The 22,754-nt window shown below is 41.0% G+C and overlaps 2 protein-coding genes across 2 annotated transcripts in view; both read left to right on the top strand.

Annotated features, from left to right (window-relative positions):
• The window catches only part of LOC307264991 (uncharacterized protein), a gene marked incomplete at its 3' end in the record, with an annotated part of 36,850 nt that extends 33,562 nt beyond the window's left edge, over positions 1–3,288 (top strand). Inside the window, exons 7-8 of the mRNA XM_080046560.1 lie at positions 2,829–3,123; positions 3,249–3,288. Coding sequence (XP_079902686.1) covers positions 2,829–3,123; positions 3,249–3,288 — 335 coding nt within the window. The remainder of the gene's footprint in view (positions 1–2,828; positions 3,124–3,248) is intronic.
• Positions 3,289–9,720: 6,432 nt separating this feature from the next.
• On the top strand, positions 9,721–19,138 carry LOC307265551 (uncharacterized protein). Its single transcript, XM_080047308.1, has 2 exons — positions 9,721–9,804; positions 17,840–19,138. The coding sequence occupies exons 1-2, from the start codon at positions 9,787–9,789 to the stop codon at positions 18,692–18,694; spliced, it is 873 nt and encodes a 290-aa protein (XP_079903434.1). The 5' UTR covers positions 9,721–9,786; the 3' UTR covers positions 18,695–19,138.
• The last annotated feature ends 3,616 nt before the right edge of the window (positions 19,139–22,754 follow it).

The raw sequence follows: 22,754 nt of genomic DNA, 5'->3' as shown, positions 1-22,754 counted from the left end.
ACTGACGCACATTACTGTCTGTCTGCGATATCTGGCTACATAAATACAACTGATTTGATAAGAGGTATTTCTGCTGAAACTGAATCAAAACGTGTGTTTTTGGAGCGACCTTTGAGCAGAGAAAATGAACGAGTTGAAGAGCATTTCACGCTACAAAAATGCCCTGTAATGGCGGCTTGCTTGCGTCGCTGTGGTTTGCAGGGTTGCCAGGTCTCGCTAGAGAAACAAGTAACTGGGCCTATAAAAACAAGCTAAAGAAAATCATACACAAACAGAGCTGATCAGTTAATAAGATTTGATTTATATCGTATTTCAACATTGCCAAAAATACTGCAACTTGCAACATTTCTGTTTTTATAGTCTAATAAAGTAGAACAAAAACCAACTAGCCAACAAAAAAGTATGTACAGTACCTCATCATATGGTGACACAGCAGAAGTGTATCATGCAAACATTAGGCAACAATTCAGCATCAAATGAAAAGCATGCCAATAAAAGTTCATTAATAATATTACCACACATTAAAGAAATATATTATTTTATTAACAGGTTTTAAGGACAATCAACGCAGAAGTCAATTCACAAAGAAATGTAAAATAAATAGGACTGTCAAACGGTTACAATTACAAATTAATTCACATACAGAATATTTCCACTCGGACAAAATAAAAAAAGACTATGTGACTGTGTAAGAGCAGATCACACATAAAGCAAATCGCAGTTTGGCTGCCTGCAGGTCAGAATGGCTACACTGCACGTGATGGGCATTCTCCTTTCACGTGGAAAGCTATCATCAAACATTTTGCTCCCGCAGCCCGTGGGGAGCAACTGCAGCGACTTGCTCCAGTGTCTGTGTCCGTCTTGATCCCGCGGGACTTCAAAGTCTCAAGCAGCCGAGCAGCAGCCAGCCGCAGGTGCAAGTCGGACAAAAAGTCTAACCATAATGCAGTGCGCACGGCAAGACGAGCGTCATAATTGCGCAGGTCTGAGCCAGACGGCTCCAGGTCGAACGAGCCTAGTGCCTGTTATACAACTATTGATACGGGGACGGCGTTAGCTAGTGGCAAGTGGGCTTACCCAAATGTGCGCCCTGCCCACCCAATCAAAAGCGAAGAAAATGTATTTTGAATTTTTTCAGTCAATTAAAATATGTATATTTACTATACCAGGACCATTCCTAGCTTCTGATTGGGTGGGCACGGCGACAGTCTGCCTCCAAAATCACCCATCATCTGCTTTTCTGTGTTTTCCTGTCAATCATGTCCAAAGAGCGCAGTCTCTACGTTGAAAAGGCAGTTAGAACACTACTCTGCGCCTTTTTTCACACGTTAGCCTATTCTTTCGGTTAGTAAATGCTGTGCGCAAAAGCTCATTCACTTCATACTTTATCCAAACTGACTTACAAACCTTTCTGTGTAGTGTATCGCTAATTTAAGCCTGTAAATAACCCTAGTGCTGCTTCCTCCTCTCACAATGCTGCTGCTGGCGCATTGGAGGGGCAGGGCTCCTGAACGTTATCGTCCACAAGCTCTGCCCCTCAGCAAGCGCTCTCCCTTCTATCGGCTCAGGCTGCCTACTGTAAATATGGGTTTTCACGTTGATGCTGGGTGCGATGTAAGAAAAGAGAAGAAAGAAAACATGCAAGAATTAAATCTCCCACTCAGCAACAATCAAAGTCGATTGTGTTCTACAGGATTTTTAAAAGGCATTCATTAGATTTTTTTCGCATTGCAATGTTACTGCTTTTGTCTGGAAAATTGCTTAATATCAGTTTTTCTACCAGCAGAAGTGGATTTTCAATTCAGAGATACTGTGACCTTTTATCAAGTTCTGAGGTGTCTTTATGAAGGTGTTGTGCAACTTATTCTGTATATATTTTATCTATCCTATTTAATTTATTATTTTCTAAGAAAATTTGAAAGTGTAATATTAAGCTTTTTATAGAAGGTGGCAGATGGTTGTTTTACTGATGAGGAAAGCTTCTGGTAGCAGCTGCCTCAGGAAAAACAAACGTTTTTGGGCCGTTTTTGTGAGGGCATCGATGTTTGGCCCCCACTTCAGGTCCCGAGACAGCGTCACCCCGAGGAATCTGTAAGACTCCACTGTGGCGACTGGGGTGCCTCCGAGTATGATTGGAGGGGGAGGGGGCGGCCCTTATCTACCTGACTAGACCTGGCCCAAGATACTACTGTTATTTATAGACAGTTATATTTATAGGCAATTGTTCAGACTCGTCAAGCTCCCTGTTTTCTGTCGTTGTCTTTACATATTTTCCTGTTTCCTGTTATATTAATAGTAAACATTGTATCCTCCTGTCAAGTGTCCCTTCTCTGCTATTACTGGCCCCACCCTAATGTGTGTGACCTGTGTCTCCAATGAACTTGAGTATTTAAGTCCTTGTCTTCTTTTTAATCCTAACGATTCCCATCCCTACTGCTGACCCTGACTGCACATCCCTGCCTCACTCATACTCTGTCTTTGTATTTCTGTCCGTCTGTCGCTACAGAAACAAAAAGGAACAAAGAAACCTAAACCTCACAGCTGTCAACAGTGTAAGAAAGAGTTCAGGTCAAGGTCAGCCTTAACCATTCATCAGAGAATCCAAACCGGAGAGAAGCCCTTCAGCTGTGACCAATGTGGGAATAGCTTCACTGAAGCAGGATCCCTCAAAGTCCACCAACGTATTCACACTGGAGAGAAGCCGTACAGCTGTGAGGACTGTGGTAAAACATTTTCCCACTCAGGACACCTCAAAGTCCACCAACGTATTCACACTGGAGAAAAGCCGTACAGCTGTGAGCACTGTGGTAAAACATTCGCTATCTCAGGAGCCCTCAAACGCCACCAACGTATTCACACTGGAGAGAAGCCGTACAGCTGCGAGGACTGTGGCAAGAGTTTCAACCATAGTAGTTCTTACAGTAAGCACAGAAACATCCACACAAAGGAAGAAATCTACTCTTGTCAGCATTGTGGGAAAGTCTTCAGGTCCTACAGCTCACACCAGACTCATGAGCGAATCCACACTGGAGTCAAACAACACCAATGTCAACACTGTGACAAGCGGTTCTACACATCGTCTGAACTCTTAAGGCATGAGCGAATCCACACAGGACACAAACCGTACTGTTGCGGCAAATGTATGAAAAGCTACGCAAGAAACGAGGACCTGAAGAAGCACAAGTGTTTAAACCTGGGCCGATCAGACCATGATGTGTGAACTCCTGTGTGCATTTGATTTGATTTAGGAACTCACTGAGGAAACACGGGATAACACCTGATTTCTGAATTTCTGAATTTGAGAAAAACGTTCAAAACTATTTCTTTGATTTCATTATTTTTAATCAATTTAAAGTTTTGTTGTATTCAAAAAAAGTCTTTTGTTGACTTATTAGAAACTGGTTTATTTAGATATTTCTATAATCAGTCTCTTAGGTTACACATTGTTGATTCATCTTTATTTTGGAGTGATTTTTTCTGATTGAAAATTATCTGTTCATACATTTTATAAAACATAGTTTAAAAAAAATGCTTTTTTTACTGTCTAGAGTCTAGACTGTTTGACAGGACTGTGTATCAAATGTTCTCATTTGCAACAGCCAGACTGAATTTCTGTAAAGCTTATCAAACTTAAATAACAATATCTTTTAATTTGGATTGATAAATATTGCATAACTCTTTTCAGATGCTTTACTATCATGCAACTAACTCCCCACATTACATAGTTAGGATTGTGTGGATTTTGGTTTACAGGGGCTTGAAAGCAGTTTTTTAAAGCCATCTAGTGGAGATACAGTGCTACTACACTACAGTTGAAATGTTCCAGAGTTTATTTCAGGTTCATGTTGCTTTGTTTAGCATGGCGCCACCATGTGGTTAATATGTGAATGTATATGGATTTGTAGCCTCTTCAAATGTGATAAGAATTAGTTTGTATGCATTGGCCTTTTTCATAACAGACTTGATGGAAACAGAATATAATATCCATAAGTATGTTCTAATGAGTGTATATCACCTGGTAATAAAAGTTTGTTTTTCAAGACCTAAGAATGAGCCTTTTTATATTTACATAGGAGCGGTGCGCTGAGGCCGCCATGTTGCACCGCCATGTTTCTAAAGAACAGACACCAGCCTTAAGGTACGAACACACTGCACTCCGCGGCGGTTGGCCGCGCGAATTGCAGGTTCCGCGCCGCGTGATCATTTTGGCTCATTTGGCTCATTTGTGTCCGCCGCCGGCCGCCCGATGACTCATTGAATGTGCACGTGGTCCCAACGTGAGTTAAGTTAAGTTTAAGTTAAGTTATCTTTATTTGTCAGTTGTACACGAGGCACATTGAAATTTGTCTTTTCGCATATCCCCTCTCAAGTTACCACACTTCGGAGGGGGTCAGAGCGCAGGGTCAGCCGCAGTACAGCGCCCCTGGAGCAGTTTTGGGGTTAAGTGTCTTGCTCAAGGACACAATGGTAGAGATGGTGGGCACCGTAGACGCAATACCAGCCTCTGCTAGTTTTACAACTAACACCCTCCTGTCCGGTGCCGGGGATCGAACCAGCGACCTCATGGTTACTGGTCGGCCACCTTTTCCTCTAGGCCATCCTACCACCCCAAGTGAGTGACGTCGGGAGGAGCTCAACGCTGATTGGTTATCGCGGCGCGGCGAAAAGTTCAATATTTTCAACTTCTGCGGCGGCCGCGCCGCCCCATTCGCGCCGCGCCGCCCCTGGCCGCGCCACGTGAACCGTTCGCCGCCGGCCGCCGGTTCGCGCGGCGGCGCTCGAGATACATTGACTTTCTATTGAAACTCGCCGCGCGGCGATGTGCAGTGTGTTCGTACCTTTACATGTTTTTATATATAGTGGGCGTCCTGGGGAAATGCAGCTGTTGGTTAGCCCAAGAAGAAGAAGTATTATAGAATAAATAACTAAATACATCTTCACCTCATCACTTGATATTGTGGAAAGACTTGAGGCAGTGGTGGATGATGCCATCTCTAGTAACTAGCTTCTTGTCCTTTTAGGCCACCGTAGCTTCTGTAAATTCTCCACAAAAGGGGAGGGGTTAGCAAGGGAGCGTCACCACAGTTCACCCCCTGGGTCAGACGCTACATCATAGATATTCTACATTACAGACACACAGACGTGATAATTGCATTGTTCCGATTTTGATTTGAAATCAATTATTTGTTGAACTGCCCTCAAAATAGAAAACAAAGAACACTGCCTTTTTATGTTGTCTATTAAAAAAAAAAAAAGACTTGGTTGTGATTTAATCAACATTAACATATGTAGCCTGTGCTTGCTAGCAATCAAGCTAGTGTATTTACATTAAATGCAGGGATGCTTACATATATGCAATTAATTTCTGAAAAAGAAATGTGAAATCATTGGTCAACTGAGGGAAAGAAATTTGTTTCAGTTTTTGTTATTTCACCCCCCTCCCCTTTCTGCTTTAGCCCCTTCCCCCTAAAATGTCAGTGTTCTCATAATTAGTGTTAGTGCGTGTGTGCGTGTGTGACTTTGTGTATGTGTGTGTGTGTGTGTGTGTGCGCGTGTGTGTGCGCGTGTGCGTGTGTGGAGCTCTGAAACGTTTTGTCAGACAGGACACGCCTCTTCCTGACTTCTTCTTCTTTGGTTTAGGCAGACTTGACGCAGCTATGGCGTATTGCTGCCCCCCACTGTTTGTTATTTAGCCCTAAATCATTTTGTATAGTCCAGTGTTGTGAAGGTAATCCACCAATGGCTTTGTCTTCACCAAATAATCCAGATTCAGAAGCATGCACGCTTTAATAATAACAATTATAATAATAGATAGGATTAATAAAGCGATTTTTTGGAGGTCTCTTAAAAACTGATTCTCCATCTGATCCAAGTTTCCTGAAGAGTCCTCCTTTGACTGGAGTATAGCTTACACTGGAGGAGTACATGTTGTCTTCATGACGTCAAGAAGTAGAGTGGAAGAAGGGGGAGGGGACTCTAGAATCCTGAAATGTATTATTATTATTATATCCTTTATTTAACCAGGTTACTGTCAAGGAAATGAAACGTTATTTATTGTGTTGCCTGTCTTTATGTAACCTAACGTTAATTTATTCTAAGATAGCAGCGTTTTCAAACTCCTGTAATTTGATCTGAACTCTGCATTCAGTCTCCATCTCTTTCACAGGATTTAACAGTGACAGGAAGCAGCCTGCAGGTGGCAGCACCTCACCAGAGCAGAAAGATACAGAGGAGATTCAACATGTTTATTTGTCATGTGCACATTAACACTAACAGTCATTGGCAATGACATTCTTAAGTCCCAGGCTCCTCTTAACTATGCAATATAGAAGAAGAAAAACACAAGTGAGGGCACAAATAAACACAACAGTAGTGCAAGGGCACAGTGCAGATAAAAGTGTAGAGATAAGGGGCACCATTTGACTATAAATTAAATTTAGAACGCAAAATAAAATAAAATAAGTGTAGACGAAATGAGCTTGCGCCTGTGTGGTCAAATCTCTAATCATTATTGGGTTACAGTGGGTGGAGGAAGTTCAACCAGATAGAGTAGTGTTATGTGTAGATTCATTAGCAGCCCTTCAAAGTATCCAGAGTTGGAACTCTAACAGACTACAAAGCTTATATAGATTACACAGAGCAGGACTATATGTCAAATCTTGCTGGGTTCCTGCCCATGTAGGAATCCAAAATTGGATAATATAATAGATATTCCTTTTGGGAAAGCAGAAGTTACAGCAATATTAAAAAAATAAGTAATAAGAAAGTGGCAAGATAGATGGGACAGAGAAATCACTGGAAGAAATGATCATAATATACAAAAAAATGTGAGTGAAAAGGAAAAATAGAGGAGAGGAAACAGTGCTCATAAGAATGAGAATAGGACATACAGGACCAAATAAAACTTTATTTTAAATAGGGAAAAGTGGACCGGATGGGTGTGAATGTGGAACAACAGAAACTGTGGAACAAGTATTGATGGAGTGTGAGAGATACACGGAGCAGAGAATGAGGTTGGCTGGTAAAGTGCAGAGAGCAGGAAGAGTGTGGAGTCTGGGTGGCATACTGGGAACAACAGGAGAGGGTGTATCACTTACACAGAAGGCAGTGTTCGAATACTGAAAGGACACAGGGTTATTTAAAATAATTTAGTATTGATATAGCCTTTTGTATTTATATTAGCCATTTATTTATTAATTTTCCTCCTATACACCTATCTATTTATCTGGCTATTTATTTATTAATCTATTTTTCCCTTGGTAAACCAGAAGACATAAATGCGGTTGTTACACTCCGGTACAGTTGGTGGCGGTATACACCAAAAAAGTTATGGTTGCTTGCAACCATGGACATATAGGCCGTGTCTGAACTGCCATACTAACGTCCTACTCATACTCATTTTGACTTCAATTCGAGTATGTGACGGTTGGGTATGCGAGTTTGGGTATGTGAGAAATTCCCGGATGAGTACTAACTTCCGGGAAGATTTTGGGGGCCTATCCGAAAAGTCCAATCTCCTTACCTATAAGCCTCCTTTCCTATGCCTTAACCCCTAAACGTCATCGGGGTTAAGGAGAGATGAAAGGTGCTTCCTATCGAACATAGGAAAGGACAGCGTTGTTTCAAATGAATTCGACTCCACCTTTCCTAACCGACGTCATTGCGCGACGGCGAGTATTGCTGACGTGAGTCACTAGCGTGAAACTTCCTTCTCCGAAAATGGACTACAACAAGCGCTCGTTTGATCCATGCGTTCTTTTCATATTGATTTTAATCAGGTTGTCGCCAACAGAGTGAGAATCACTCCCATATATCCCAATTCACATGTGGAATAAAAAGAGGCTACACTTGTGTTGATGTTGAAATGAACTGCCCCCAGTAACTTCATGTGAAGTTGGTATTTTATTTTCTTATGGTGTAAATTATGTGCTACGAAAATAACTATTATGATGTTGGTCTTTTATGAGTTCTTTATTATCTTTAGCCTGTGTGTGTGTGGGGGGGGGGGGGGAGTATTTTGTTTTAGCCGAGTTAAATCTTCCTCTCTTCTCCTCTCCTCTCTTCTGTTTTACCTCTCGTTCGTATTCGTGTAGAGTCGGTAAACTCCGGCGGTGGCCTGTTGCTTTAAATCTTGCCGCCGTAAAGGATTATGGGATACCACTATCTCCTTTCCTTTAGCATAGGTTAGCCAGGAGTAACCTATGCTAAAGGAGGGTTAAAGGATGAATCGAGGCTCCTTTCCTATGCCTTTCCTAAGCATTTTGGTTATTCGGATCACCTATCTGCCGAGCACTTCCGGGTCATCTCGATAGGAAAGGAAATTTCCTATGCAAAAAAAAGTTTTCGGATAGGGGTATGAATCGATCGTATACTTTTCCTACTCAACCGCCCCACAATGCACTGGGTCAATTCTACCCGCCCAGGAAAATGAAATATTTTCGAGCAAGTTGCTAGGCAACAACATTGTTTGGGGTTCCGCGATCTGACAACTGTACGTGCAGTCATTCATACACTCTTACAATAGATAAGAGATGAAGATAAATACCTAACAACATTAGAGTCACTAAGTGAAATGAGTGTTGTGAGTCTTATAGTGGAGAGAGATCAGAACAGATCGCTGTTCCACACACCGCGGCTCGTCCAGCTCAACTCACAGACAGCTGAGTGCTGATGAGCCGGACAGAGAGCGTCGGAGGGATCCTCCGCCTCAAAACATCATTATTATAAAACAAGAGGTCTAAAACACAGATGATGAACACAGGACTGTAAAAATCTAGTTCAATATCTAACCTGTAGAGGGCGGTTATAAGCTTAACAGTGTCTAAACTGCCTGAATCTTATAAGAAGAAGAAGAAATTCTTCATTGCTTGAGTATACTTCAACTGAGAACGTTATAGACGCAGCTCGCATACACAATCGATCTTTGAGTAGAGAGTATGCAGTATATAGATGGTGAGTATGTAGGATGTAGGACGCTAGTATGGCAGTTCAGACACGGCCATAAAGAAATGGACACCGTATTGTAACATGGCGCCCATTCATTCCTATGAAAGCTGCTCATTGGCGCAGAGAAGCAACAAGGAAGCGGCCATACTGCTCTCATGAGAGCCCTGGAGCAGTGTAACGTTATAATATGTCCGTGCATTAAGCTAAGCGGGACGAGCACAGTTGCATTGTTTATCGACCATGGAAGTATAAGTTACTAATCCCCGATGATTCTCTGTATGTAATCTTTAAATTACACCCCGTCGTTGTAAAGTAATATAGTGATAAACGAAGATTCCTCCCGCCATCGGAGGCCGGGCCGTCCGAAGCAACGGTTGTTTCACTACGGCTCCTTTTAGCGGCTACACGTCTAACGGCTAAAACTGAAAATAAAACGGCTATAAAACGCTTTCGGTGGCGTTTTAAAAAGCGAAAACTTCCATTCTATTAGTACATGGTCTAAAGAAAAGTATGAGCCTTTGATTGATATCCAGAAAAAATGTAGCGGAGATACATTCTTGTTTGACGAAATTGTATTGGGAATGAATGGGCCAGGGCTCTCTATGATCTCCATTTTGTTTTACGGACCCGTCCCAGACAGTCTAATGCCTGTTATACCAGGCGTGGCCACCTGGCCATGCTGGCGGCTCGGAAAAGACAGCGTCCTGGGGGCCTGCTTGCAACCCGCCAATAACCAAAAAGAAGAAGAAAAGAGGCGTGTCCTGTCTTACCAAACGTCTCTGAGCTCGACACACACACACACCGTCTCTGGTTACTATCTGCTGACACCGAGGAAGAAACATGAGTTCTCCACAAACGGTGACTATACAGCTTATGTTTCTATAGTGATATTATGACGTTTCTTCTGTTTTTACCCGTTAAAAGCGTTTATTTATGGGGGAGTTGTTCCTCAGCCTCGTGGGTCTAAGAACAAAGGGTGTCGTATTACTGTCTGTACGGATCGTATGCCCACTCACATTACTGTCTGTCTGCGATATCGGGCTACATAAATAAAACGGATTAGATCAGAGTTATATATGCTGAAACTGAATCAAAACGTGTGTTTTTGGAAGGACCTTTGAACAGAAGCAATGAACGAGTTGACGAGCAGCATGCTACAACAATGCCTTGTAATGGCGGCTAGCGTGCGTCGCTGTGAGTTACAGACCACGTGGCTGATCGGCTACAGGGGGGGGGCACACATTACAAGATCTTTGACCAGGATGCACTGCGGTGAATTCAGTGTTAAGCTGAATATTAATGTTCTACAAACATTCATCAGCGACGTATTCTTTTCAGTTCCCCCCGCAGTGAGAAGGGTCCGGCTGCGGCCTGTAGCCACACACGCGCTCTTCACCCACATGTGTTCTCCGCCCCCTTAAACAAATCAGTGGTTCAGCTTGTAGGTTTAATACGGATACATTCCGAAACAAATAAATATAAAAGGATATACAACATTAGATACTCACGTAACACTGCCCCCTCAATGTATTAGCTAGAGCTAGAAGCAGTAGGTTAGCATGTAGGTTTATTATGGATGACTTCAGAAATAAATAGGCTACTACATAAAAAACGATATACAATATTCTATAGGCCTATAAATGCACATTGTGAAGAGTAAGACAGAGTAAATATATCCAATTGTCTGCCATATAGCTATAATAGTATAAATATGTGTTTATTGACATTAGAAATTGAAAAAAGCAGTTGGTCAGCATGAGGGTTTAATATTGATAAATACAGAAAAATAAATCCAATGTTTTATATAAATGCATATTGTGAAGAGTAAGACAGAGTAAATACAATTTAGCCAATTATCTGTCATATAGCTTTAATAATACTCATTTAAGTATATTATAACTCTGTTTGTAAATCCATATTTTTCTTTCAGTAGGAGGATGGATCAATTATTTTACTTCTGTAGCTACATGCTATATACATAGGATACACTTCAAAAATCACTACTGAGCCCTGTTTCAGGTAGCAGGTTTTACAAACTCTGGGTTTAATCCTGCGCTGAGCATCTCTGGGTTATCGGTTTCAGAACAGTGGATCAGCGTTGGGTCAATCAACTCTGAGCATGTTCACTCTGGGTTGATCGCGTGCGTAAAAGCCATCGTCAATGGATCGCTGATAACATGATTCACCATGGAAACAGAAGAAACAAATGCTTGATCCTCCCACTTCTCAAAAAGTAAAAGAAAAAAACTTCTCCGCTCCTCCCACTAGAGTAAGAAATATTAACTAATGAGTTTATGGTATGGAGAAGAATTAACGGAGTTATTATCTCACAACTATGATCTTATCACCTCGGCCATTCAGAAAAACAATTCGCTGTATTATGTAGGCAAGCTATAATAGCCTACTGTGCAGTAAACAGACTGTCGCTTCTTTTAAATAACGAGTGAACGACATTAGAGTTTCCATTGTAGAACCTGATTGATGTGTTACCAGATTCCTTGTCCTCTAGTGATCACAGTTTAAATTATTATATTATTTCTATATGCATATAGGCTACGGCTATTTAACGAGGCTCATCTGAAACTTCGGGATGACACAAGTGAATAGTAACGATTGCGTGCAGCCCCAGCCGCAGAATTACATTTCAACCTGACATAAATCTTTCAGTGGCATTGATGTTAAAAAATCCCTATTAATAAAAAGAAGAATGATATAGGCCTACATACAATACAATTAGGTTTATTAATCTGAATGTAGAACATGTTCACGATTAGTAAGGTGGCCGCCATATGAACGAACGAGTGCTGAGAACAAGGCTACTGATCAGATAAATGATCGATCAAACGTAAAATCATCAGTACATGATAAAAACATCCCGATGGAGATTTCTATGGATTGATTTTGCTTTAAACTGTACAGGGACGCGTTGTAACAGTGACTCTTTCTTCAGTCAGAGCTGCAGCGTAACAAACTCAGAGTGGGTATAACCACCTCCCGAGCAGGTTAGACCCACGGCGTATGTTGCCGCAGAAACTGACTCTCGGTTGCGCTGAACCTGCTACCTGAAACGGAAAAACGAGAGTTTCCACTAACTCAGAGCGAACAAACTCTGGGTTGCCTCAAAACCAGCTACCTGAAACAGGGCTCTGCTTTTTTCAATTTCTAATGTCTATAAACACATTTTGTAAAAAAAAAAAATTATTCTGGCTCTATTTGTATTATTATAGCTATATGGCAGATACTTGGCTATCTTACTCTTCACAATGTGCATTATAGAATATTGTATATCCTTTTTTTATGTAGCCTATTTATTTCTGAAGTCATCCATATTAAACCTACTGCTTTTTTAATAAGGTGCTTCTAGCTTATAAATTGAGGGGGCGTTGCGGGTGGGTGTTAAGTGAGTATAGAATGTTGTATATCCTTTTATAATTATTTATTTCGGAATATATCCATATTAAACCTACAAGCTGAAACACTGATTTGTTTAAGGGGGTGGAGAGTAGTGTTGTGTTTGGCGGCCTGTTTAAAGTTTAGTCCTAGTCTAGTCTTTGTGTCAAACTGTAATTTTAGTTTTTATTAGTCGCATTTAAATTCTTTTTAGTTAAGTTTCAGTTGACTAAAAGTCTGAGCTTTTTAGTCTTCTCTTAGTCAGAATTATCTGGGACTATTTTTGTCTAGTCTTAGTCAACAAAAACTGATGACGTTTAAGTCTAGTTTTAGTCAATGACATTTGTATTTTAGTCTCTTATTAGTAATGCAATTATATTTAACCCAGTTAATATAGTACACGTACCTAGTATAGTACAGACAAAATCAAAATGTTCTTTAAGTCCCCCATTTCACAAGTCAAACAAGGTTATCTTATCTTAGTTTATTATTTTTAGCTAATAGACTCAAGAATACATGCAATTCCAGTCATGGAAGACGCTTTGATTGATTTTACAACATATTTATTTGAGCTACCAAACATGTAAGAATGCCGGATTCCTCATCCTGAACAGCAGTCTGGTGGAACTCGGACAGCTTCTCTTTGTGTTTCAAAATCTCCTGTCTAATGACATACATTTATATAAAATTAATAGGCCTAAATAAAATAGCTTCAAATGACAATGCCAGACACATTCAAGTTTAATTTAGAGAAACAAGGTGCTTGAACGCTAGAGCCACTAAAACATAATTACAAAGTGCAAATAAAATGTATTGCTTCTAAACTGAAGTCAGATTTTGTATTACAAGATATAACACAAACAGTTTGAAACATGAGATTGGAAGCACAGACTGCATACAGTGGAATTCGCTGACAGAACATAACAAACTGATAGGCTACTGATTTATGCCAACTACTGAACCAAATGGCAAGCAACAACTGTAAACTTCTGGATGTGTTATTTTAAGACATTTAAACATCGCTCCCTTTTTTTGTGCCAGACTTAACTTTGTTTCGTAAGTAGTCGTTAAAGTTAACCCACCGCAGCTGCAGCTTCCATATTGCCGCGAGTGGGAATTGAGGAAGTAACGTCGCCTGCTAATTTCCTGTTATTTCAAAATAAAAGTCAACTCACGTTTGTCTAGTGGCATATTGACGGAACGAAAGAGCGGTAATTTACCGGCTCTGCTTGGTTAGGTGTTATTTACACAGAACCAAGGAAAGCCGGCATGTTGGCGCATCAGTGTGCTATTTTACACAGCGTTCCGTAATGAAAGAGGTGGTTGTAAGCAGCGTCAGGTGTGACGTAAACATTTAGCGCCGGGCCTGTCAGCTGCTTTACAACAACAACACTGGCCGGTGAAATGAGAGCAGTAGTGCTGGTGCTTACAGTAAGAGGGCTGTATTTTACTGTCCCCGTGATATGCCAGTTGATTTCGCTACACGCTGAGTCCAACATCTCTGGGACTGTTAACCAAACTGACAAAATCACTCCGCTCACTGTGTCACCTGTGTGTGTGTGTGTTTGTGTGACAGGTTGGCTGTCAGCGAGTCTCTTTGAGGGCAGGGCTCTGCCATCCAAATACACATACACATAGTGTGTGAAGTCACGTTACTGTAGACAGAAATATAGTGTGGATTAGTGCTGGGCGAGATGGACCAAATCTCATATCACGATATAGGTCATTTTATATCACGATATGGATATATTAGGGCTGTCAAACGATTAAATTTTTTAATCAGATTAATCACAGGATTCCGTGGATTAATCACGATTAATCACGATTAATTCTACCATTCGAAATAGGCCCAAAAATTACAATTTTTTCTGTATATTGTTATATGAATTGAAAGATAAAGGACAGAAGGTGAATATATACATTTAAATGTAGTTTTTATTCATTGAAAATCCAAATGATGGTGTAATTACTGCAAATAAATTATAATCAACTAAAACAACCAACTTAAATTTGGCTGTCTCTATTCAGCAAATATAGCATAGGCTATAATGGCATGTATTGAGTGAATCCATGGTTTTGCATTCCTGAATACAACCTGATTGCAGTTTGTTCGTGTGTCTGTGTGTAGAAAAGGCCCCAAAGTTCATAAGTTAGTGTTTGATATTTTTACAGTGTGTTAAGATGTGTTTTATTCAGTGTGGATAACTGTCAGTTAGCTGCCGTGACGTCAGTCTGTTTAGTAAGTTTCCTTTCTCTTCTCCCTCGGTCGGATGTGTGAGCGTTGCCGCAGTAATCGATCATTCCACATGTGAAACGTGTTTATTTGAGTTTATGGGAATCACCCGTGAGTGAGTAAGTAGCCTACATGCAGTCCCGATCGCTGTTATACATTAGGCTATAGTTTATGCATGTTATTAAGGGCCACGATTCGCGGGTCGCAACAGCTGTTGTAACGTCTCCTCACGAGTCACGAGCGGAGTTTAAGCCTGTGTTTCTTTTCCTGCGATCTATGCTGCTGTGTCTGTGAAAGAAGGAAAATAAAGAGCGGATAAACCCTACTCCTCCTCTCCTAGTCTCATGCTTATAGTCTGACGTTTTTGGCCATAAGTGCTGTTCTGGCCGACACGTCTGAAGTGAAACCTGTGATACAAGCAGATCAGCGCGGTACTGATACATCCACCAGTTTCCTCCGCTACAGTGTGTGTGTGTGTGTGTTTGTGTGTAGCCAACGTTGTTGTCACGTAGGCCTACTACACACACCTCTGAAAACTGCAGACGTTTGTTTCCTCCCGTGAGCAGAATGTTTCTCCTGTTGCTTCCGAGAGCAACTGCCAGCCGCGACTCAGACGTGGCTGTTAGCAGCAGTTATAGGTCCGTGGTTAGTAGTTTAAAACATAGACTAGCGTGCTGCTATGTTTGGCTGTGCGCATCTACTGATCCTGGGTCAGCCACAGCGTAAGAGTGACTGTAGTGTAGAGCGGGTGGGATGCACGGGGCGGATCATTCTGCACATGCGTTAAATGCGTTAAAAAAAATTAACGCATTAATTCCAGAAATTAATCACCTTGCGTTAACGCGTTAATTTTGACAGCCCTAGGATATATATCACGATATAGTATTTTTCCTTAAAATTCAATGGATTACAATAACCGTACTGAACTTTGATCACATTAGATTATTTTCATCTTTTGCTTGGAATTTAAATTTCCATACAAAAGAGAAACTGGTGCAAAATACCACACCAGACCAGTCTGGCTTTAGTCAGTCAGTGCAAAATAAAAATGACAGCATCAACCAAATAGCCTACATTTTCCAATTGATAGTAGCCTATATCAAATTAATGAAAGACTTGAATTTTCCTGCAGTATTTGCTCATCTTCATTTAAAAAAGCTGCCAAAATTAACAAGTGAGCAAATGTCTGGTAATACTTTCAATCCAGCTTCAACATAAATAATATTTTCAAGTTTGACATGTTTTAAAGTTACATAAAACTAGCCTTGCTGGCTGTGTCCACTAATAACAGCTCGGGGATGCTAAAGCTGTCATTGTTAGCCAGCTAGCTCACGAGAGCTAACCCATGTAGTTTGCGGCTTAAAACAAGCCAACTCTGCGTCACAGCAACAGCACGCTGAAGCGCCGCACACAGCAGCAAGTTTCCTTTGCCCGCTGACATTTTTGACTGTTAATACCAGCTGCTCTGCCATCGTGACACGGAGTTGGTTTGTTAACTGTAGTGACGGCACACGGAGCTAAACAGTAGAGCAACTGATTAGGCTTCTTCTGTTGAGGGTAGAGAAGCTGTATTGCAGCCCAGAACTCTGCTGCAAAGCCCCCGTGTGGCGCGGCGGTGTAACTGCAGTGTAACTGTAGGGACTCAGAGGGACAGCTGCCTCCCGCCACATGAACTTTTTTTCTCCGCGGTATAAACGGTATGGCCAAATCTCTCCCGGTAGACACTTTCATATCGTCCACGGTATGATACCGTCATATCGCCCAGCCCTAGGCAGCACTACACTAAATACAATTCCAAAAGGCTCAAGAGGTTGCAGGGCTGTACAGTGCGACAGTTTTGATCGCATTTGCTACTGAAATTGATCACGTGCGATGATGAATACGAATCCTATCGCACTCGTGCGACAGGTTGATAATGAGGAGAGGCTGTCTTTGAAACACAGAGGAGAGATGCACAACACTGCTTAGAGGGCTCTACATTAACACTGCGGGTAAATGAGTCTTAGGCAAGTAAGTTATTAAGTCCACCCTCCACTTTGGCTGGTGAAAGATGTGTGCTCGGGATCTGTGCTCGTGCAGCGATTCTAGGTATAAAAACTTCACGGCTGCATCTAGACCATATAGGCTTCAACGGCAATTGCCGGAAGGAGACGGCACATTACCGCAGTTAAGTTAGCGCGTGTACAAACAGAACATTTCCTGTGCGCCTTCACATTAAAAGCCTGTTACTAACCAAACGTGAGTTGACTTTTATTTTGAAGCCGGTAAGAACAGGAAGTTAGCGCTTTTTTCTAGATTGAAAGTCAACTCCTTCAGCTGCAGAGAACAGTCAACAGTAGCCTAGTTAAACAAAGTTTTAAATAAGCCACTGAAAAGCTACTCCCAACACATTCACAACAACCTATTTAATTTATCCTAAATTGTACCAATGTGTATACTTATTTATTTAATAGGCTATGTTTAATGTTTTAAAGTTTGGTTTTAAGTAACAGAAGGACATTATAATAATAATACTGAATCAGCAAAAAATTGCAATTGGCAGGTTAGATTCTTTTTTCTAAATCAGTGCACCCCTATTCATTTTTCTACAATTATTACTGCACACACTAGGATATCATATTAATTGTGAATCTCAAATGAGACCAGGATGACATGCTCAAAGGTAATTAGAGCAAAATGCAAGGGTTAAGGTTATGCAAGTTTTCAATCATAGCCTACTTTGTGTGCTACCAAATTTATTTTTGTGCTACTGAATTTTTTTGCTTGCTAGCACCAGTGCTACCACCTAAAAAAATAAGCGTACAGCCCTGGGTTGACATACTTTCATTTTTGGTCATTTTTCCCCCTGCCGTATCGAAAATAGCATCGAGTATCACGTTTTTTTCTTCAAAGTATCGTTATGGAGTTTGAAATTCTAGTATCGGACAACCCTAACACGCACTCACTGGCTTTGCGAGACTACTCTGTTATTGATATATATCTATCAATAGATATCTATAGGACCCTGTTTTCTGTCATTGTCTTTTCACATTTCCCTGTTTTATTAATTTAAACATTGTATCATCCTGTCAAGTGTCCCTTCTGTGTGATTACTGGCCCCACCCTAATGTGTGTGACCTGTGTCTCCGATGTATTTGAGTATTAAAGTCCTTGTCTTCTTGTCATTTGTTGTAAAATCCTAACGATTCCCATCCCTACTGCCGACCCTGACTGCACATCTCTGCCTCACTCATACTCTGTCTTTGTATTTCTGTCTGTCTGTCGCTACAGAAACGAAAAGGAACAAAGAAACCTAAACCTCACCGCTGTCAACAGTGTAAGAAAGATTTCAGTTCGAGGTCAGACTTAACCAAACATCAGAGAATCCACACCGGAGAGAAGCCCTTCAGCTGTGACCAGTGTGGCGAAACATTCATTCAAGCAGGAAACCTCAAAGTCCACCAACGTATTCACACTGGAGAGAAATCGTTCAGCTGTGAGGACTGTGGTAAAACATTTGCTCATTCGTCTACCCTGCAGAAACACAGCCTCATTCACACTGGAGAGAAATCGTTCAGCTGTGAAGACTGTGGTAACACATTTGCTCATTCGTCTACCCTGCAGAAACACAGCCTCATTCACACTGGAGAGAAATCGTTCAGCTGTGACCAGTGTGGGCAAAGCTTTGCTCGATCAGACGCCCTCAAACTCCACCAACGTATTCACACTGGAGAGAAGCCGTACAGCTGTGAGGACTGCGGCAAGAGTTTCAACCAGAGTAGTTCTTACAATACTCACAGAAACCTCCACACAAAGCAAAAAATCTACCCTTGTCAGCATTGTGGGAAAGTCTTCCGTTCCGCCAGTACATACCGAGCCCATGCGCTTATCCACACTGGAGTCAAACTACACCAGTGTCAACACTGTGACAAGCGGTTCTACACATCGTCTGACCTCTCAAAGCATGAGCGAATCCACACAGGAATCAAACCACACCAATGTCAACACTGTGAGAAACGGTTCTATACATCTTCTAACCTCGTAAAGCATGAGCGAATTCACACTGGAGTCAAACCGTACAGTTGCGGCAAATGTATGAAAAGCTACTCAAAAAGCGAGGGCCTGAAGAAGCACAAGTGTGTTTAAACCTGGACCGATCAGACCATGATGTGTGAACTCCAGTGTGCATTTCATTTGATTTAGGAACTCACGGAAGAAACACGGGATAACACCTGATTTCTGAATGAAAAATGTTCAAAACCATTTATTAGATTTTTCATTATTTTTAATCAATTTAAAGTTTTGTTGTGTTCAAAAATAATTTTGTTCATGTATTAGAAACTAGTTTATTTAGACATTTTTATAATCACTCTCAGGTTACACATTGTTGATTCCTCTTTATTTTGGAGTGATTTTTTCTGATTGAAAATGATCTGTTCATACATTTTATAAAACTTAGCAGGGTTCAACATAACTTTTTTTTCCTACTGGCCCGCCGGGCCAGTGGATCCGAGTTTTACTGGCCCCTTGTATATTTTCACTGGCCCTGCACACACTTTTTTTTTCTTCATAATTTAGTGTCAATAATTATAATACCTGTATTAGAAAAATAAAGAAAGATAACCAGATCTAAAGGGAATATCTATACTGTAACAGTATAGATATTCCCTTTAGATTTGGTTATTTTTCTTTTAGTTAATTATATGAAATGTTGATATTGCTCATACACATAATATAAAACCAGGCAAACATATTGAATTAGAAGCCTACAACTGAAAGTATGTTGAAAGAGTCGGCCAGTATTTTAAAGTCCAGTAGTTTGATGGTTGTTTTTATTCTTGAATTTGGGCAGTTTAATGAATAGTTCACCTGCAGAAGTCATGTTCAAACATAAAAAAAAATAAGAGATGAAGGTCTGATCATTCTTTGTGGTGTGGTAGGCTGTTTTTATTACTTTCTCTATATGCATTAGGGATGTGAATTTGTCGACCGAATGACCGGTTTTCCACTTGCGCTCAAGTTGACTTTAAAGATAAAATAGAAATCCGAAAATCAGTGGGTTATGCCGTTTTTTTAATGGGAGATTTCACCGTGTAGGCCAGGGGTGTCAAACTCATTTTTGGTTCGAGGGCCACATACAGCCTCTCTGATCTCAAGTGGGCCGGACCAGTAAAATAATGGCAAAATAACGTACATATGTCAACTCCAAATCTCTAGCTTTGTTTTTCAGTAATATGCTTTATCACTCAGCCTACATTTGTAACCTACATTATCATGGATCACAAGGGATCTCTGTACCCCCCAGGAAATGTCTTAGTAAAGGTTGCTGCTGGCCATGGGAATAGGAGGTGCGGCGTGCAGCGCCGCAGCAAAAATTTTGGGGGTATTTTGCTCAAAGATGCCAATATACGCACTAATGAAATAAACAACTGTTTATTTGAATACACAAATACAACAGGCACTGACCTTACAGTTGTCCAATTTTGTTTACTATATGTACAGGGACACATTTTGTGCAAACATGCAGACAGTACAAAATACAATTAAATAAAAGTGCAACTTCTACTGTTTTGATTTATTTTTAAATACAGAGGTTATTGGTTGTTTTGGAATTCGTTTTTCCCAATTTAAAACATAAAAATAAAGCAGCATGGAAAATTAGGAAATAAATCTTGTAGGCCTACACTCGCATGCTCCTGCTCGTTTCGCGCGTGCAGAGCCGCGGACACATCGCGCTTGCTAGTACATTAATTGTTCAGCACTAAAAATGTTTTTTTTATTTTTGGTTTTTACTTTGCCATAAAGCACTGGAGGAAACATTAATAGCGGTGAAGCAAGATTGCCATTTACCATTTCCCACGTTGCTAAAATGTGCTTTTTTAAATTTTGGCTGCCCCCTAGCGGCTGGAGTGAGCATTTTGGTTATTTCTTTAAACATTCATATCTCCTCACAGGAATGGGCTAGAGACTTACTTTTTTTTTGAAATGCTCATAAATGTGTGCTCTACAAGTCGCGGGCCGGTTTAAATCATCTCCGGCCCGCGGACCGTATGTTTGACACCACTGGTGTAGGCTATGTGAGTTCACGTCTGGTCGTGAGCGCGCTGCAGGAGTGTCACTTCTCCATGAAGTGTCAGCTTCACATAAGAGTCCGGTGTGGGACCATTTTTTCAAACTATTGATAAAAAACAATGCAGTGCAAAATATGCAACATAAGTTAAACGCTTGTCTAAGACTATGACGTTAAATCACCTTAGAAACACACAATGCTTTCGTCCGATCACAGCAGCGTTTCACCGTGTGATCTCGCCAGCGAGTGAGCCGCCGCGCAGATGAACTGTGGTTTGTGGCTAAAATAATAACCAGGGATATTCTCCCCGTTAGCGATATCAATGGGAAAGACTTCCGCGATCTGATTGAATGTCTCGAGCCTGAAAACACAGTGCCAAACTGCGCGACTATAGGAACTGTACAGTGAGCGGAGTCCCTCCGTTTGTTTCTGTCTACAACCGACACAATCACCGGAGACGCATTCACAGCGTTTAAATAACGCCTCTCATTTGTATTACCATTGGGGCTTGGATGCAAATACTGTAACATTACGGCGGCAGATAAAGGAAAAGCGCAGTTATCATTTTCTGCACCTCAACCTCTGCTGTGGGAAGAAAGAAAGGGGGCAAAGCAAGTCGATTGATTTGTCGACTCGCAGGCAGACGGTAGGCAGCTCTGCCAACGGAGCGAGAGTGCACCCGCTTGTTGCTCCGCCTGTCAAAACGCCCACGCATCGGTTGTCCACTGGCCTTTCATTAGAAAATATATTTTATATTAGGTTTATTATATTGAGTCTTAGCCTAAATAAACACTGCTTTCATTACGACTCTCAACGCGCATTTCAATGAACCATGATGTAGTCTACAAAAAGATACTGAACTGTGATTGGCCAGTCACTGGCCCGGGCGGGACAGTGACTGGCCAATCAACTAGCCCTGCATATGATTTTACTGGCCCCGGGCCATCGGGCTATACGTTAACAATGCATAAACGTTCTCCTTCGCAACAGCCTGACAATTTGGATTGATACATTTGCATAACTCTTTTCAGATGCTTTACTATCATGCAACTAACTCCCCACATTACATAGTTAGGATTCTGTGTATTTCGGTTTACAGGGGCTTGAAAGCAGTTTTTCAGAGCCATCTAGTGGAGATACAGTGCTACTTTACTACAGTTGAAATGTTCCAGAGTTTATTTCAGGTTCATGTTGCTTTGTTTAGCATGGCGCCACCATGTGGTTAATATGTGAATGTATATGGATTTGTAGCCTCTTCAAATGTGATAAGAACTAGTTTGTATGCAGTTTATTTAGCTATTAAAGGTTCAGTGTGTAGAATTCATTGGCCTTTTTCATAACAGACTTGATGGAAATAGAATATAATATCCATATGTATGTTCTAATGAGTGTATAATCACCTGGTAATAAAAGTTTGTTTTTCAAGACCTTAGAATGAGCCTTTTTTATATCTACATAGGAGCGGTGCGCTGAGGCCGCCATGTTGCACCGCCATGTTTCTACAGAACAGACACCAGCCTTACATTGTTTTTATATACTGTATAGTGGGCGTCCTGGGGAAATGCACCTGTTGGAAGACCAAGAAGAAGAAGTATTATAGAATTAATAACAAAAAATACATCTTCACTTCATCACATGATATTGTGGAAAGACTTGAGGCAGTGGTGGATGATGCCATCTTTAGTAACTAGCTTCTTGTCCTTTTAGGCCACCTTAGCTTCTGTAAATTCTCCACAAAAGGGGAGGGGTTAACAAGGGAGCGTCACCAGACGCTACATCATAGATATCCTACATTACAGACACACAGACGTGATAATTGCATTGTTCCAAATAGCGATTTTGATTTGAAATCAATTATTCGCTGAACTGCCTTAAAATAGAAAACTAACAACACTGCCTTTTTATGTTGTCTATTAAAAAAAGACTTGGTTGTGATTTAATCAACATTAACATATGTAGCCTGTGCTTGCTAGCAATCAATCTAGTGTATTTTACATTAAATGCAGGGATGCTTACATATATGCAATTAATTTCTGAAAAAGAAATGTGAAATCATTGGTCAACTGAGGAAAAAAAATGTGTTTCAGTTTGTTATTTCACTCCCCCCCCCCTTTTTCTGCTTTAGCCCCTTCCCCC

The sequence above is a fragment of the Ammodytes marinus genome, assembly GCF_949987685.1.
Source record: "Ammodytes marinus genome assembly, chromosome: 18".
Lineage (NCBI taxonomy): Eukaryota > Metazoa > Chordata > Actinopteri > Uranoscopiformes > Ammodytidae > Ammodytes > Ammodytes marinus.
Note: the sequence above shows the minus strand (reverse complement) of the source record. Positions and strands in the feature narration are given on the sequence as shown.